At 46.6% G+C, this 19,456-nt stretch overlaps 1 protein-coding gene across 1 annotated transcript; it reads right to left on the bottom strand.

The window, feature by feature from the left end:
- Positions 1–3,916: 3,916 nt before the first annotated feature.
- Positions 3,917–19,225, bottom strand: LOC139369003 (transcription elongation factor A (SII), 2). The gene is made up of 10 exons (XM_071108562.1): positions 18,741–19,225; positions 17,935–17,997; positions 14,333–14,438; positions 13,885–13,981; positions 11,261–11,409; positions 10,965–11,021; positions 10,657–10,811; positions 9,377–9,523; positions 6,601–6,672; positions 3,917–4,624 (listed from the first exon to the last, which is right to left on the bottom strand). The coding sequence occupies exons 1-10, from the start codon at positions 18,807–18,809 to the stop codon at positions 4,616–4,618; spliced, it is 924 nt and encodes a 307-aa protein (XP_070964663.1). The 5' UTR covers positions 18,810–19,225; the 3' UTR covers positions 3,917–4,615.
- Positions 19,226–19,456: the final 231 nt, after the last annotated feature.

Here is a 19,456-nt window from a genome sequence, read left to right as displayed (position 1 = left end):
CCATAAACAATTAACGAACATGCACCTGTGGAACGGTCGTTAAGACACTAACAGCTTACAGACGGTAGGCAATCAAGGTCACAGTTATGAAAATTTAGGACACTAAAGAGAACTTTCAACTGACTGAAAAACACCAAAAGAAAGATGCCCAGGGTCCCTGCTCATCTGTGTGAACGTGCCTTGAGCATGCTGCAAGGAGGCATGAGGACAGCGGATAAATGAGGACAGCAATAAATTGCAATGTCCGTACTGTGAGATGCATAAGACCGCGCTACAGGGAGACAGGATGGACAGACAGGTACAGGATGGTGACAACTGCCCAAGTTACACCAGGAACACATAATCCCTCCATCAGTACTCAGACTGTCCGCAATAAACTGAGAGAGGCTGGATTGAAAGGCAGGTCCTCACCAGACACCACTGGCAACAACGTCACCTATGGTCGCAAACTCACCGTCGCCGGATCAGACAGGACTGGCAAAGAGTGCTCTTCTCTGACGAGTCGCGGTTTTGTCTCACCAGGGGTGATGGTCGGATTCGCGTTTATCGTCAAAGGGATGAGAGTTACACGAGGCCTGTACTCTGGAGCGGGATCGATTTGGAGGGTCCGTCATGGTCTGGGGCGGTGTGTCACAGCATCATCGGACTGAGCTTGTTGTCATTGCAGACAATCTCAACGCTGTGCGTTACAGGGAAGACATCCTCCTCCCTCATGTGGTACCCTTCCTGCAGACTCATTCTTAAATAACCCTCCAGCATGACAATGCCACCCGCCATACTGCTCGTCCTGTGTGTGATTTCCTGCAAGGAATGTCAGTGTCCTGCTATGGCCAGCGAAGAGCCCGGATCGGAATCCCATTGAGCACGTCTGGGACCTGTTGGATTGGAGGGAGAGGGCTAGGGCCATTCCCCCAGAAATGTCTGGGAACTTGCAGGTGCCTTGGTGGAAGAGTGGGGTAACATCTCACAGGACGTTTCTTATTTTGAAGAGTTTACATCAAATACAAACATTTGAATCAATAATTAAAGACTACCAGAACCTACTGGATTCTCCAATTACATTGGATGAACTGCAGAACAAAATACACACCCTCCAACCCAAAAAGTCTTGTGGGGTTGATGGTATCCTAAATTAAATGATAAAATATACAGACCACAAATTCCAAATGGCTATACTTAAACTCTTTAACATCATCCTTAGCTCTGGCATCTTCCCCAGTATTTGGAACAAAGGACTGATCACCCCAATCCACAAAAGTGGAGACAAAATTTGACCCCAATAACTACCGTGGGAATTACGTCAACAGCAACCTTGGGAAAATCTTCTGCATTATCATTAACAGCAGACTCGTACATTTCCTCAGCGAAAACAATGTACTGAGCACATGTTAAATTGGCTTTTTACCAAATTACCATACGACAGACCACGTATTCAACCTGCACACCCTAATTGACAAACAAACAAGACAAAACAAAAGCAAAGCCTTCTCTGTTGATTTCAAAAAAAGCTTTCAGGACCTGCTACACAACTGAAACAAACAACAAGTGTGCGATTAAAATTGGCAAAAAAAAACGAATTTCTTCCCACGGGGCCGGGGTTGAGACAGGGATGCAGCTTAAGCCCCACCCTCTTCAACATACATATCAAGGTATTGGCGAGGGCACTAGAACAGTCTGCAGCACCCAGCCTCACCCTACTAGAATCTGAAGTCAAATGTCTACTGATGATCTGGTGCTTCTGTCACCAACCAAGGAGGGCCTAGAGCAGCACCAAGATCTTCTGCACAGATTCTGTCAGACCTGGGCCCTGACAGACCTGGGCCCTGACAGACCTGGGCCCTGACAGACCTGAGCCCTGACAGTAAATCTCACCAAGACAAAAATAATGGTGTTCTAAAAAAGGTCCAGTCACCAGGACCACAAAAACAAATTCCATCTAGATACGGTTGCCCTAGAGCACACCAAAAACTATACATACATACCTCGGCCTAAACATCAGCACCACAGGTAACTTCCAAAAAGCTGTGAGCGATTTGAGAGACGAGGCAAGAAGGGCCTTCAACGCCATCAAAAGGAACATAACATTTGAAACATCAATTAGGACCTGGCTAAAAATACTTGAATCAGTTATAGAACCCATTGCCCTTTATGGTTGTGAGGTCTGGGGTCCAGTTCACCAACCAAGAATTCACAAAATGGGACAAACACCAAATTGAGACTCTGCACGCAGAATTCTGCAAAACAAATCATCCGTGTACAACGTAGGGCAACCAGTGACGAACAAACACCACTGTAAATGCAACCCATATTTATGTTGATTTATTTTTCCTTTTGTACTTTAACTTTTGCATATCATTTGCATATCATTACAACACTGTAAATATACATAATATGATATTTGAAATGTCTTTATTCTTTTGGAACTTCTGTGAGTGTAATGTTTACTGTTCATTTTTAATCATCTATTTCACTTGATTTAAATATTTTAACATATGGTTCCCATGACAATAAAGCCCTTAAATTGAATTGAGAGAGACTGAGGGATGGAGACAGATGGAGAGAGGGGCTGAATAGGACCGAGAGGGGGTTAATATGTTACCTGCTAGAGAGAGGGGGTTAATATGTTACCTGCCAGAGAGAGGGGGTTAAAATGTTACCTGCCAGAGAGATAAATGGGCTGAATACTTCACCACAGAGACATGGTCAGTCTGAATATATCCACTGAACCATAATCCGACTACAGTAATTAAGCATCTAGTCTTGCAGCTCTTTAGACTTAAATCAGCTCGGCTGAGGAGAGATGGCTCTGTACCGTTACATTACGGTAGGACTACCTCATAATGATCTCTACAGTATTTAGTCATTTATAGATGTTCATTACAGTTAGTTTTCATCAATGAGGTCAACAGAAGAGACTTTTAGGAGAACCTAGTAAGTGTCATGGAAAGGAGCTGAGAAGTAATGGATAACAAGGCAGGTGAATTGGCTAGCAATTTGTTCCTCTTTGTGAGTTTTTTTCCTTCTTCTCCACAGCAAACTTTCAGTTGATCCAGTGGGACGTGATGGGAAAAGTACATCAACTTTTGGAAAGTATATCTCTAGTTCTGCCAAATAGTTTATATGGAGGGTGTGTTCTCAGGCATTAAGAAGTCAAATGAAATTGGCTTCCTCCCCTCCCCCCACAGAAAACATTGTCATGACGATAGAATTTTAAAATGGGTCTTTCACCTGTTGTGCATAACAGGTGTGTTCAGCAGGACAAGTTGTAGAACAAACATGTTTAACAACAAGGAATCATGGTCTGCTCTATTCATGACGTCTGTATTTGTAACGTTAAAAACAATGTTTGGCTAGTGAACTGAGCGGGTTGATAAGCCCAGTGTTAACAAGAACTCACCAGGACCCCTCCCCCTAGTCTCTTTCCACAAAACTTTTCCAACCAGTCGATAGTTTGTCAGGAGGCTATTTTACTCCAGTAGTCTGAACTACATTTTATAATTGTTTTAACAGAAAGGAGAAAAAGTAGCAAACTCTATTTGGATATCAGGCTACTTCTCTAGTACTCTGCTAACCTTTTAGTAACGTTCAAGCAGAGAAGGAAAAGAGGAGAGACTGTCCTCCTTAAACCTTTATCATTCTATATCTTCTAGCATATCCTCCTGTTTCTCTCATTTGTTTATGGAAGAATCAAAACAGAACTAAGAACCTGTGTATTTTATTTATACAGTACCAGTCGAAAGATTGAACACTCCTACTCATTCAAGGGTTTTTAACCAAATTAACAAGGCACACCTGTTAATTGAAATGCATTCCAGGTGACTACCTCATGAAGCTGGTTGAGAGAATGCCAAGAGTGTGCAAAAGCTGTCATCAAGGCTACTTTGAAGAATCTAAAAAAATAAATTAAAAAAAACTATTTTGATTTGTTGAACACTTTATTTTTTTGGTTACTACATGATTCCATATTCGTCCATTTCAGAGTTTGAGTGGTACTGAATTAGTAAGACTGTAGATTCAGAATAAAGTGAAACAACGGCTTGTTCTATATACAGCAAGTACGTATCCAAATGGTACCTCATTCCCTTTATAGTGCACTACAGGGAATAGGGTGGCATTTGGGACTTATGCTAAGAGTGTATAAACACTAAATACAGCAAGTGTATAGAACTAACAGTAAAATTATCATTTGTGGCACAGAGGGGCAAAGAAAGGCACCCGCCCCCCCCCCAAAATTAAGATTTTTTTTTTTAGTAAGATAGAGCTTCAACTAATGAACAGCAAACCAAAATGTTGTTTTAAGAGCAAGTGTTCAACTTCGGCCTGGTCCCAGAGCAGTTTGTGCTCTTGCCAACCTGTTGTCAAACCAAACATGACATTCCATAAGAGGTTGAGGCAAGTGAACAGAACCAGAAAAGGCACCCAGGCTAAAAAAAGGATATTAAATCAAAATGGCAAAATATTTTCTACAGATTTATGAGTTAAATGTAAAAAAAAATAAGGTATCAAAAAAAAAAAAAAGCACAAAAACCAGTCTGCAGTTGTAACAAAATTAGGTCCAGGTTTATTTCTTCATCCAGGTCAGCTCTTCTACTAGCAAATCCAGAATATCTTCTCCTCAACAGAACTGGGGAGGAGGGAGACAAAGTGGTAAAAATTTGACTTGCAATGATCATGCCATGTGGTTGATTTACTTTAGTTCAACACACTGATTGAAAGTCACTCTGGGTAAGAGTGTCTGTTAAAATAACTCAAATATGGAGGGTACATGACGACAACAACAACAAACGTGTCTGGTAGGTGTGTTGTATTATACTGGATGTGAGAGAACGTATAACATCATTAGAAGAAGTCGGGATGGTTACCACCACAGTAGCACCAGTAAAGTCAGCAAGTGCTTGACAATGTCTGCTGCCATCTTGTGGTGACACTGTGGTACTGCAGGAGTACTGAGCAGCCAAGCCATAAAAAGCGCACCATGTTCCCTTACCTTCTAGCCCGTATTTACATCTCACAACCAAGTCAGGATTAGGTAACTTCTGATCAGGCAAACCACTGGTCTCTACCCTTATACACATGGCTGCAGATCTGACAGGACTGGACAAGTGGAAGCACTATGGTGCAATTCTCCACCTCACCAAATCAGAAAGGTGAACCAGCATACTACTTATACCGTTCAAATCATTTAAGATCTACAGAAGTACATAGAAGCTAGGGAGCCGGGCCCACCAAGCTAGGGAGGCGGGCCCACCAAGCTAGGGAGCCGGGCCCACCAAGCTAGGGAGCCGGGCCCACCAAGCTAGGGAGCGGGGCCCACCAAGCTAGGGAGCCGGGCCCACCAAGCTAGGGAGCCGGGCCCACCAAGCTAGGGAGCCGGGCCCACCAAGCTAGGGAGCCGGGCCCACCAAGCTAGGGAGCCGGGCCCACCAAGCTAGGGAGCCGGGCCCACCAAGCTAGGGAGCCGGGCCCACCAAGCTAGGGAGCCGGGCCCACCAAGCTAGGGAGCCTGGCCCACCAAGCCAGGGAGCCTGGCCCACCAAGCTAGGGAGCCTGGCCCACCAAGCTAGGGAGCAGGGCCCACCAAGCTAGGGAGCCTGGCCCACCAAGCTAGGGAGCAGGGCCCACCAAGCTAGGGAGGCGGGCCCACCAAGCTAGGGAGCCTGGCCCACCAAGCTAGGGAGCCGGGCCCACCAAGCTAGGGAGCCGGGCCCACCAAGCTAGGGAGCCGGGCCCACCAAGCTAGGGAGCCGGGCCCACCAAGCTAGGGAGCCGGGCCCACCAAGCTAGGGAGCCGGGCCCACCAAGCTAGGGAGCCGGGCCCACCAAGCTAGGGAGCGGGGCCCACCAAGCTAGGGAGCGGGGCCCACCAAGCTAGGGAGCGGGGCCCACCAAGCTAGGGAGCGGGGCCCACCAAGCTAGGGAGGCGGGCCCCACCAAGCTAGGGAGGCGGGCCCACCAAGCTAGGGAGCCGGGCCCACCAAGCTAGGGAGCCTGGCCCACCAAGCTAGGGAGCCTGGCCCACCAAGCTAGGGAGCCTGGCCCACCAAGCTAGGGAGCCTGGCCCACCAAGCTAGGGAGCCTGGCCCACCAAGCTAGGGAGCCGGGCCCACCAAGCTAGGGAGCCGGGCCCACCAAGCTAGGGAGCCGGGCCCACCAAGCTAGGGAGCCGGGCCCACCAAGCTAGGGAGCCGGGCCCACCAAGCTAGGGAGCCTGGCCCACCAAGCTAGGGAGCCTGGCCCACCAAGCTAGGGAGCCTGGCCCACCAAGCTAGGGAGCCTGGCCCACCAAGCTAGGGAGCCTGGCCCACCAAGCTAGGGAGCCTGGCCCACCAAGCTAGGGAGCCTGGCCCACCAAGCTAGGGAGCCTGGCCCACCAAGCTAGGGAGCCTGGCCCACCAAGCTAGGGAGCCTGGCCCACCAAGCTAGGGAGCCTGGCCCACCAAGCTAGGGAGCCGGGCCCACCAAGCTAGGGAGCAGGGCATCAAACCTGGGCAGTAGTCTAATATAGTTGCTAACTATTTTCTTTGATATTCAAATGAAGCATAGATAAAAACGAATTATCCCAGGAATGTTACCAGACAGTGATCTGGGTACACAGCCTACCTTCCAGCGGTTGCCACAGCCGTTGCACAGTACAAAGGTGGTCATGGGCTCATCAGCACTGCGCGTCTGCACCTACAAAACACAGGGAGAGACAGCATGTACAGTTGAAGTTTACATACACCTTGGCCAAATACATTTAAACTCAGTTTTTCACAATTCCTGACATTTAATCCAAGTAAATATTCCCGGTTTTAGGTCAGTTAGGATCACCACTTTAATTTAAGAATGTGAAATGTCAGAATAATAGTAGAGTGATTTATTTCAGCTTTTATTTCTTTCATCACATTCCCAGTGGGTCAGAAGTTTACATACACTCAATTAGTATTTGGTAGCATTGCCTTTAAATTGTTGAACTTGGGTCAAATGTTTCGGGTAGCCTTCCACAAGCTTCCCACAATAAATTGGGTGAATTTTGACCCATTCCTCCTGACAGAGCTGGTGTAACTGGATCAGGTTTGTAGGCCTCCTTGCTCGCACAAATTTTCTATAGGATTGAGATCAGGGCTTCGTGATGGCCACTCCAATACCTTGACTTTGTTGTCCTTAAGCCATTTTGCCACAACTTTGGAAGTATGCTTGGGGTCATTGTCCATTTGGAAGACCCATTTGGAACCAAGCTTTCACTTCCTGACTGACGTCTTGAGAAGTTGATTCAATATATCCACATCATTTTCATTCCTCATGATGCCATCTATATTGTGAAGTGCACCAGTCCCTTCTGCAGCAAAGCACCCCCACAACATGATGCTGCCACCCCCGTGCTTCACGGTTGGGATAGTGTTCTTCGGCTTGCAAGCCTCCCCTTTTTCCTCCAGACATAACGATGGGCATTATGGCCAAACAGTTCTACTTTTGTTTCATCAGACCAGAGGACATTTCTCCAAAAAGTACAATCTTTGTCCCCATGTGCAGTTGTAAACCATAGTCTGGCTTTTTTATGGTGGTTTTGGAGCAGTGGTTTCTTCCTTGCTGAGCGGCCTTTCAGGTTATGTCGATATAGGACTCGTTTTACTGTGGATATGGATACTTTTGTACCTGTTTCCTCCAGCATCTTCACAAGGTCCTTTGCTGTTGTTCTGGGATTGATTTGCACTTTTTGCACCGAAGTACGTTCATCTCTAGGAGACAGAACGTGTCTCCTTCCTGACCGGTATGACGGCTGCGTGGTCCCATTGTGTTTATACTTGAGTACTATTGTTTGTACAGATGAACGTGGTACCTTCAGGCGTTTGGAAATTGCTCCCAAGGATGAACCAGACTTATGGAGGTTTACAATTTTTTTTCCTGAGGTCTTGGCACTGAGTTTGAAGGTAGGCCTTGAAATAGATCCATTCATTCAGGTACACCTCCAATTACTTGTGTCATGCACAAAGTAGATGTCCTAACCGACTGGAGAGGTTGAAAAACGAGTTTTAATGGTCGAACCTAAGTCTCTCTCTCTCTCGGATTTTACCCCAGGGGGGAAAAACACTGCACTGACAACATGGGATTTTACCCCAGGGGGAAACTACACTGCACTGACAACATGGGATTTTACCCCAGGGGGAAACTACACTGCACTGACAACATGGGATTTTACCCCAGGGTGAAACTACACTGCACTGACAACATGGGATTTTACCCCAGGGGGAAACTACACTGCACTGACAACATGGGATTTTACCCCAGGGGGAAACTACACTGCACTGACAACATGGGATTTAACCCAGGGGGGAACTACACTGACAACATGGGATTTTACCCCAGGGGGGAACTACACTGCACTGACAACATGGGATTTTACCCCAGGGGGGAACTACACTGCACTGACAACATGGGATTTTACAGGGGGAAACTACACTGCACTGACAACATGGGATTTTACCCCAGGGGGAAACTACACTGCACTGACAACATGGGATTTTACCCCAGGGGGAAACTACACTGCACTGACAACATGGGATTTTACCCCAGGGGGGAACTACACTGCACTGACAACATGGGATTTTACCCCAGGGGGGAACTACACTGCACTGACAACATGGGATTTTACCCCAGGGGGAAACTACACTGCACTGACAACATGGGATTTTACCCCAGGGGGAAACTACACTGCACTGACAACATGGGATTTTACCCCAGGGGGAAACTACACTGCACTGACTAGAGTTCACCATGTCAGTACCTGTGTAGAGGTCCAGTTCACTATGTCAGTACCTGTGTAGAGGTCCAGTTCACTATGTCAGTACCTGTGTAGAGGTCCAGTTCACTATGTCAGTACCTGTGTAGAGGTCCAGTTCACTATGTCAGTACCTGTGTAGAGGTCCAGTTCACTATGTCAGTACCTGTGTAGAGGTCCAGTTCACTATGTCAGTACCTGTGTAGAGGTCCAGTTCACTATGTCAGTACCTGTGTAGAGGTCCAGTTCACTATGTCAGTACCTGTGTAGAGGTCCAGTTCACTATGTCAGTACCTGTGTAGAGGTCCAGTTCACTATGTCAGTACCTGTGTAGAGGTCCAGTTCACCATGTCAGTACCTGTGTGTAGGTGCAGTTCACTATGTCAGTACCTGTGTAGAGGTCCAGTTCACTATGTCAGTACCTGTGTGTAGGTGCAGTTCAGTATGTCGGTACCTGTGTGTAGGTGCAGTTCACTATGTCAGTACCTGTGTGTGTAGGTGCAGTTCACTATGTCAGTACCTGTGTGTGTAGGTGCAGTTCACTATGTCGGTACCTGTGTGTAGGTGCAGTTCACTATGTCGGTACCTGTGTGTACTTGCAGTTCACTATGTCAGTACCTGTGTATAGGTGCAGTTCTTGCCCCTGCATTTGCCACATTGAAACATGTCCGTCTCGGTCCCGCCCACTTTAGACAGCTGGTGCTCTCTGATGGCGTCCTTGGTCAAAGCCTTCCTCATCTCCTTCAGCTCCGCGCTCGCCATCTCCTGGTTGGTACACACAGAGAATTGACCTTACAGAATCGTCTCAGTGTCAGATGTGAAGCGCGCACAAACATGCTATTTTTAGAGTCAACCTTGGGACATATTTCAACTGTATGGAGTTCATGGTCAAAACATGAAACACACAGACCCCCCCCCTCGCCCCACATCGTACTTCAGCAGCCATGTTAGCGATGCGCCCCCCCCCGCATCGTACCTCAGCAGCCATGTTAGCGATGCGCCCCCCCCCCCCCCCCCCCCCGCATCGTACCTCAGCAGCCATGTTAGCGATGCGCCCCCCCGCATCGTACCTCAGCAGCCATGTTAGCGATGCGCCCCCCCCCGCATCGTACCTCAGCAGCCATGTTAGCGATGCGCCCCCCCCCCCGCATCGTACCTCAGCAGCCATGTTAGCGATGCGCCCCCCCCGCATCGTACCTCAGCAGCCATGTTAGCGATGCGCCCCCCCCCGCATCGTACCTCAGCAGCCATGTTAGCGATGCGCCCCCCCCCCGCATCGTACCTCAGCAGCCATGTTAGCGATGCGCCCCCCCCACCTCAGCAGCCATGTTAGCGATGCCCCCCCCCCACGCATCGTACCTCAGCAGCCATGTTAGCGATGCGCCCCCAGCAGCCATGTTAGCGATGCGCCCCCCCCACCTCAGCAGCCATGTTAGCGATGCGCCACCCCGCATCGTACCTCAGCAGCCATGTTAGCGATGCGCCCCCCCCACCTCAGCAGCCATGTTAGCGATGCGCCACCCCGCATCATACCTCAGCAGCCATGTTAGCGATGCCCCCCCCCCCCCCATACCTCAGCAGCCATGTTAGCGATGCCCCCCCATCGTACCTCAGCAGCCATGTTAGCGATGCGCGCGCCCCCCCCCCCCAATCGTACCTCAGCAGCCATATTAGCGATGTGCCCCCCCCATACCTCAGCAGCCATGTTAGCGATGCCCCCCCATCGTACCTCAGCAGCCATGTTAGCGATGCGCGCGCCCCCCCCCAATCGTACCTCAGCAGCCATATTAGCGATGTGCCCCCCCCATCGTACCTCAGCAGCCATGTTAGCGATGCGCCCCCCCCGTACCTCAGCAGCCATGTTAGCGATGCCCCCCCCCCCCCCCCCCCAATCGTACCTCAGCAGCCATGTTAGCGATACGGTCAGCAGAGATGTTTCCAGCGAGGACGTTGCGTCGGAGGTCCGGGTTCTTCTGGTCCTTCAGGTTGGAGATACGGCTCCTCAGTCTGGACTTGTACTTCTGGTCTGTAGACTTAAACTCCTGGTAGATACGTGAAGCAGGGAGAGTGAAGGAGAACGACGCTGCACGCACACACACACGGTAAGACAAGTCTTAGACATGCAGAGTCCTATAAAGATACCACACCACTGTCTGGTCCTCATCACCAGACACAGACAGCGACAAGCCAACAGGCGAAAGGATATAATCCTCAATCTGAGCAGCCAAGTTGTCAGTGTCTGCTCCAATGGTCTTGTGGTCATCTGACATACGAAAACAGAGTGGTCATTCGGTTTGTTTGTTTTTTAAACAAAAATTACACATCCAAATAATGTACTTAAAAAAAATATGTCCCTCCAGCCACCCCATATCTTAGATCCCTCCTTGTGATTGGGCTCCGTCTCACCCAGAGATGTATAATACTAGAGTTGCTGAAGTCATCAACCTATACAGCAGTAGAATGTGCCGATAATGGCGGCCATCTTGGTAGGGTCTGTCTCACCGTCGGTCTGCAGGGCAGCCACCAGCAGCTCTCGGCACTTGGTGCGTACACTGTCAGTGGTGACGGGGGCAGCGGGGAAGGAGGTGAACTTTGGAGAGGTGGGGGTTGTAGGGGTGGTGGGGGTCGTAGGGGGCTCAGGCAGTTTCTTGCTGGGGTAGACGAGAAGAAAATGTTACATCATGTTAGGAGTGACCCTGATCCATTTATTCTAAAACAGTAACATAAGTGTGCTTATTTTTCTCTTCGATTTATTATGGATCCCCATTAGTTCCTGTCAAGGCAGCAGCTACTCTTCCTGGGGTTTATTATGGATCTCCATTAGTTCCTGCCAAGGCAGCAGCTACTCTTCCTGGGGTTTATTACTCTTCCTCAAGGCAGCAGCTACTCTTCCTGGGGTTTATTATGGATCCCCATTAGTTCCTGTCAAGGCAGCAGCTACTCTTCCTGGGGTTTATTATGGATCCCCATTAGTTCCTGTCAAGGCAGCAGCTACTCTTCCTGGGGTTTATTATGGATCCCCATTAGTTCCTGTCAAGGCAGCAGCTACTCTTCCTGGGGTTTATCAAGGCAGCAGCTACTCTTCCTGGGGGATCCCCATTAGTTCCTGTCAAGGCAGCAGCTACTCTTCCTGGGGTTTATTATGGATCCCCATTAGTTCCTGTCAAGGCAGCAGCTACTCTTCCTGGGGTTTATTATGGATCCCCATTAGTTCCTGTCAAGGCAGCATCTACTCTTCCTGGGGTTTATTATGGATCTCCATTAGTTCCTGCCAAGGCAGCAGCTACTCTTCCTGGGGTTTATTATGGATCAACCATTAGTTCCTGTCAAGGCAGCAGCTACTCTTCCTGGGGTTTATTATGGATCCCCATTAGTTCCTGCCAAGGCAGCATCTACTCTTCCTGGGGTTTATTATGGATCCCCATTAGTTCCTGTCAAGGCAGCAGCTACTCTTCCTGGGGTTTATTATGGATCCTCATTAGTTCCTGCCAAGGCAGCATCTACTCTTCCTGGGGTTTATTATGGATCCCCATTAGTTCCTGTCAAGGCAGCAGCTACTCTTCCTGGGGTTTATTTTATTATTTAAATCTGATTCTACTGCTGCATCAGTTACCTGATGTGGAATAGAGTTCCATGTAGTCATGTCTCTATGTAGTACTGTGGAATAGAGTTCCATGTAGTCATGGCTCTATGTAGTACTGTGGAATAGAGTTCCATGTAGTCATGTCTCTATGTAGTACTGTGGAATAGAGTTCAATGTAGTCATGGCTCTATGTAGTACTGTGGAATAGAGTTCCATGTAGTCATGGCTCTATGTAGTACTGTGGAATAGAGTTCCATGTAGTCATGGCTCTATGTAGTACTGTGGAATAGAGTTCCATGTAGTCATGACTATGTAGTACTGTGGAATAGAGTTCAATGTAGTCATGGCTCTATGTAGTACTGTGGAATAGAGTTCCATGTAGTCATGGCTCTATGTAGTACTGTGGAATAGAGTTCCATGTAGTCGTGGCTCTATGTAGTACTGTGGAATAGAGTTCCATGTAGTCATGGCTCTATGTAGCACTGTGGAATAGAGTTCCATGTAGTCGTGGCTCTATGTAGTACTGTGGAATAGAGTTCCATGTAGTCATGGCTCTATGTAGCACTGTGGAATAGAGTTCCATGTAGTCATGGCTCTATGTAGTACTGTGGAATAGAGTTCCATGTAGTCATGGCTCTATGTAGTACTGTGGAATAGAGTTCCACGTAGTCATGGCTCTATGAAGTACTGTGGAATAGAGTTCCATGTAGTCATGACTCTATGTAGTACTGTGGAATAGAGTTCCATGTAGTCATGGCTCTATGTAGTACTGTGGAATAGAGTTCCATGTAGTCATGTCTCTATGTAGTACTGTGGAATAGAGTTCCATGTAGTCATGGCTCTATGTAGCACTGTGGAATAGAGTTCCATGTAGTCATGACTATGTAGTACTGTGGAACAGAGTTCCATGTAGTCATGGCTCTATGTAGACCTCTACTATCTGTCACGGGCTGTTTGTGGAAAACCCTGCCAGTTTGATACAGATCACTACCAGCCAGGCTAGTAGCTAGCTTAGAAAACCAACTTCAGATGTTTTGGTCTGGCAGGATCCCGTGACAGATAGCAGAGGTCACAGTAACTCAGGCTAACCGCGTAGCGGGATCCAAATTGAAACGTACAGAAAATTTAACTGTGCAAGGAAACGCCGTCACAACTTGACAAAAAACAAACTGAGGTCACTCGTTCAGCGTTCAACATATATGTTACGCTTTGATGACATGTGGAGAGATGTAGCCCCTGTGTTCACCTGTCAAGTCATATTTGATGTGTGAGTGAGTGAGTGAGTGAGTGAGTGAGTGAGTGAGTGAGTGAGTGAGTGAGTGAGTGAGTGAGTGAGTGAGTCAAACCCATGCCTTTTGGGCTCAAGCTAGATTACGCATCACCCAAGAGTAGTTCATTGAACTGCCTCTGCTACATGGACTACACATTAGCCTGCTGAGCTAAACGCCTAGGCATTAGTTCAGGGAGCTCACACAAGTCTTCAGAGGTCAGACAAGGTTATTCACTGAACTACCTCTGGTATAGGACTGACACGACGTCTCACCTCTGGTCGCTGGATCCAGGACTGTCCTTGGACGTTGATGACCTCAGGGGAGAGCCCTCCCTCCTCTTCTCCTCCGCAGCCTTCCCCTCAGCACCATCTGTAGAGAGAACATATCATTATTCCCATTCAGGTGTTTATCTCTTTAGAAACAGGCTTTCTGTTTAGTCTTAAAACTATATAGTGAACTCATTACTGTATTCAAGTCTGTGTTATTATAATAATGTTCCGGTCTCTCTAGAGCAGACATGTGGATCGCACCTGCAGGTCAGACAAGACAGCGGTACGAGGCAGACCTGCAGGTCAGACAAGACAGCGGTACGAGGCAGACCTGCAGGTCAGACAAGACAGCGGTACGAGGCAGACCTGCAGGTCAGACAAGACAGCGGTACGAGGCAGACCTGCAGGTCAGACAAGACAGCGGTACGAGGCAGACCTGTAGCAGACATACCCAGTAGTTTCTTCCAGGACTTGATGAGTGACTTGGCCAGAGTCTGGACCTCTTCCTCTGAACTCTGCTTCCTCACAGCGTTCACCGACATGCCGATCCTGGTGGACTAACAGACAGCATCTTAGCTTTAATCATTACGGTCAGCGATTGTTTGGGAAGTTTTACCTCATTTACTGCATTTTTACATTACATATTAAAAAACAATTTGGAAAACAAAAACAAAAAACGCTGACATCCATAGGTGGAGCGCGAATTCAGTTTTTGGGAAGCACTTTTTTTTTCCACAATAAAATTGTTGCTTTAAAATTTTTTTAAAAGGGTTGCATCTAGTTTCAAGTTTCATTAGTCCTACGGGATAAGCACGTTATACATCGTCCAATGAAATGCTTAGTCCTACGGGATAAGCACGTTATACATCGTCCAATGAAATGCTTAGTCCTACGGGATAAGCACGTTATACATCGTCCAATGAAATGCTTAGTCCTACGGGATAAGCACGTTATACATCGCCCAATGAAATGCTTAGTCCTACGGGATAAGCACGTTATACATCGTCCAATGAAATGCTTAGTCCTACGGGATAAGCACGTTATACATCGTCCAATGAAATGCTTAGTCCTACGGGATAAGCACGTTATACATCGTCCAATGAAATGCTTAGTCCTACGGGATAAGCACGTTATACATCGTCCAATGAAATGCTTAGTCCTACGGGATAAGCACGTTATACATCGCCCAATGAAATGCTTAGTCCTACGGGATAAGCACGTTATACATCGCCCAATGAAATGCTTAGTCCTACGGGATAAGCACGTTATACATCGCCCAATGAAATGCTTAGTCCTACGGGATAAGCACGTTATACATCGCCCAATGAAATGCTTAGTCCTACGGGATAAGCACGTTATACATCGCCCAATGAAATGCTTAGTCCTACGGGATAAGCACGTTATACATCGTCCAATGAAATGCTTAGTCCTACGGGATAAGCACGTTATACGTCGCCCAATGAAATGCTTAGTCCTACGGGATAAGCACGTTATACGTCGCCCAATGAAATGCTTAGTCCTACGGGATAAGCACGTTATACATCGCCCAATGAAATGCTTAGTCCTACGGGATAGGCACGTTATACATCGCCCAATGAAATGCTTAGTCCTACGGGATAGGCACGTTATACATCGTCCAATGAAATGCTTAGTCCTACGGGATAAGCACGTTATACGTCGCCCAATGAAATGCTTAGTCCTACGGGATAAGCACGTTATACATCGCCCAATGAAATGCTTAGTCCTACGGGATAGGCACGTTATACATCGTCCAATGAAATGCTTAGTCCTACGGGATAAGCACGTTATACATCGTCCAATGAAATGCTTAGTCCTACGGGATAAGCACGTTATACATCGCCCAATGAAATGCTTAGTCCTACGGGATAAGCACGTTATACATCGTCCAATGAAATGCTTAGTCCTACGGGATAGGCACGTTATACATCGCCCAATGAAATGCTTAGTCCTACGGGATAGGCACGTTATACATCGCCCAATGAAATGCTTAGTCCTACGGGATAAGCACGTTATACATCGCCCAATGAAATGCTTAGTCCTACGGGATAAGCACGTTATACATCGTCCAATGAAATGCTTAGTCCTACGGGATAGGCACGTTATACGTCGTCCAATGAAATGCTTAGTCCTACGGGATAAGCACGTTATACATCGCCCAATGAAATGCTTAGTCCTACGGGATAAGCACGTTATACATCGCCCAATGAAATGCTTAGTCCTACGGGATAAGCACGTTATACATCGTCCAATGAAATGCTTAGTCCTACGGGATAAGCACGTTATACGTCGCCCAATGAAATGCTTAGTCCTACGGGATAAGCACGTTATACATCGCCCAATGAAATGCTTAGTCCTACGGGATAGGCACGTTATACATCGTCCAATGAAATGCTTAGTCCTGCGGGATAGGCACGTTATACATCGTCCAATGAAATGCTTAGTCCTACGGGATAGGCACGTTATACGTCGTCCAATGAAATGCTTCCTTGCAGGTTCCTTCTGGACAATGCAACAATAAGAAATAATACAAGAAAATGAAAGAAGTAAATGTCTCAGTAGAATAAATGTTTTAGCATCAGTATAATACAGGAAGGTACATTTTATAGCCTAATATTTAGACGTGTTTTAGGGAAGGTGGGGATGCGTAAGGTGGGGATGAGGGGGGGGGGGGGCAGTGTATACACTGAGCAGTATAATACGAGTCTGGTAGCAGCAGTTGTGATGCGAGTGTGTGTGGGTGAGTGGATATGTGCCAAGTTCTAGGAGGGAATCTTTTTTTTATCAAAGCGGGTGTTCAGTCCAGTTCAAGTGTTCAGCAGTCTGATGATTTGTAGACAGAAACCGTCTCTGAGCCCGTTGGACAAACAAATTAGTAGCCTGCTGACCCTGACAAACAGAGATCAATGAAAACCACCTCGTCTTAAATGCAACCCTCTAATTTATGGAAAAAGGGGATACAAATTGTACAATATGATATCCATCTAACCTGGAGGAGGAAATGATTTCCCCAACAACAACAACATACATGTTTCCAGTGGTACTGATCCAATGATCCAAAAACTCTGAACATGTTCACTCACCAGGGATATTTATTTATTATTTATTCACCTTTATTTAACTAGGCAAGTCAGTTAAAGAACAAATTCTTATTTTCAATGACGGCCTAGGAACAGTGGGTTAACTGCCTTGTTCAGGGGCAGAACGAAAGATTTGTAGCCCAACGCTCTAACCACTAGGCTACCCTGTCGCCCCAATATGGCCGATGCTCTCAGCTGGTGTCAATTCAGAGTTGAAAAGTAAAAATTAAACTAGAGATCGATTAGTCTTTTCTTCATCTTCTCAGCAATAGCCATTTGCGTTTTATTTTATTTCTTGGACTGTTTTTCCTTTGGTTGTATTTTGGAATACAGGATAGGACTAGACCTGTTGAACTGCTTTTCACCGACAGCTGCAACTCAACAATCACTAGGCTATTTGCAACTCACTGCCCAAATGTCACACTTAAATCAATCCACAGATTTAAAATAAATAAAGAATAGTCAATGGTCTTCTGTGGCCAAATCATTCTCTCCGGTGTGGTATTTACAACTATTTTATTTATGTATTAGGCACAAGCAATTATATTGTTTGTTTCGGCACATTTAATTACATTTTCTTCGGATGAAGCTTATTTTCCCCCTTAGCCCATTGGATGCGCCGCCTATACCGACAGCGATGTGAAAGTACCCGGTCAGACGCTGACATCAAATTCAAAACAAACTGCCTTCCAAGCGACGCGCCGCATGGTCCTAAAGCCAGCCTACGTTAAGTGAACAGCCATTGCATTTTTATTTATTTTTTTAAGGGGAGAGTTGGAATAACTGAATGTACTTTTTTTGTAGCCTACTTTACATCTTGAGCTATGGTCTGACCCTCCCCAACTGACAACGATCCTGGACTGACACATTGTATAGACATTGTATTGTATAAACTATGGGCAATACTATACTATTTTCCTCAGGTGGTACAGACAGAGAGGCCTACAGGGTCTACCTGTAGAGTCTCCAGAGACATCTTCATGCTCTTCAGTTCCCTCAGCAGATAGATGGCACCATCCTGTGAAGAAAGGAGACAGCGAAAATTGACACCTGTTGAATTGAATGGATGCTGTATACAATCTATTTTTAGTTACCAAACAATATGCATGTGTTATTATTCCGACAAAATAGTGGGCTAGAATCTAGATGATAAGACACATCAAAACTGGATTGTGTTGGCCTATGGTGATATGGAAAAGTTGTTGTAATGGCTGGTCATCCGTGTGGCATATGGATTTAGGGAGTTTATCTCCAGGTTAAATATTTCGGTTCCGCCTCCGGGCAAGGGCCAACAGAATAGGTAGTAGGTGGAAATGTCGACAAATGTAATTATCTACGCTGAAGTTGAACCTATACAGATATCAAAACGATCCCAGTTGATAAACCGGAGTAGCCATGCTTGGACTTAACTAAGAGAACGGAGGGGCGGAACCAGCTTTTCGTGTCAATGGCGTGGACACCCGTTCATAACAAAACACAGCGTGAATGCAACAATGTTTCAATATGTTGCCATTACAACCTACGCTGACACATAGTAGTAGTGAAGTGCAACAATTCACTTTCACGTCAAGTCGACAGCGCAATCAACTAGTTATTTATTTTGTTTGTTTTAAAGTTCAGAACCCCTGAAAAACAAATAGCCAACATTTCTGTAGCTTGCCAGAATGTTCGATGTCTACAAAGAGGCATCACACGACCACCACAACACCCCTGCTCTGCCAAGCCTACCTGACTTCTGCCACCGAGCAAACTCAAACTTACCGTGTTTTTCTTGTGCACCATTTTGTCCAGCGTTTTAGCAATGCGTTCGACCTCCTGCTCTTTCGCCATTTTGACTTGTATTTTTTTTATTTTTTTGCAGCTGCTCTTCTCTCACCGCTACGGATGAACCTCCATTTATGTTGAAAAGCCTCGTCTCTTTCCCTTCCCCTACTGTGTCCCCAACGCATCCACTTCTTTCCCTACGGCGCAAGTGTGGCTTTGCTTTTCTGTTCAAGGCGAGAGAGGTTGGGATTTGTAGTTTGTGGACTACAGAAAATCTGCTGTTTGACGCTTGTTCATTTCTCGAATCTTTCACCCAACCATTACCTCACCAAATGCTGTCCAAACGTGTGCAAACATCTGTCTAATCACGTTCTATTAGTTGGATAGTTGTGATTTTTTTATAAACAGCATGAAACTGTAATCCGTTTTACTCATCTACCTCTCTGTTGAACTCACCTCCCTGACCTCTATAAATAACACCTTTCATCAGCCAGTAGGTGTCGCTGTTTCCATTAGAGGCGGGCCAACTTTAAAATAGTAGGTTGAAAAAGAAACGTCTAGTGGATTATTTTCCAAAGACATTAAGTAGTACAGTATGAAGATAGACTGAAACGGATTTTCCAATAATAAAAATAAATCGCCGATCGCGCTTGTAGATGACGTAATTGTGACGTTGGATGGCTGTTTCCTCGTTCGGTATAACTGCGCATGTG

Source organism: Oncorhynchus clarkii, chromosome 16 (assembly GCF_045791955.1).
Source record: "Oncorhynchus clarkii lewisi isolate Uvic-CL-2024 chromosome 16, UVic_Ocla_1.0, whole genome shotgun sequence".
Taxonomy (NCBI): Eukaryota; Metazoa; Chordata; class Actinopteri; order Salmoniformes; family Salmonidae; genus Oncorhynchus; species Oncorhynchus clarkii.
Note: the sequence above shows the minus strand (reverse complement) of the source record. Positions and strands in the feature narration are given on the sequence as shown.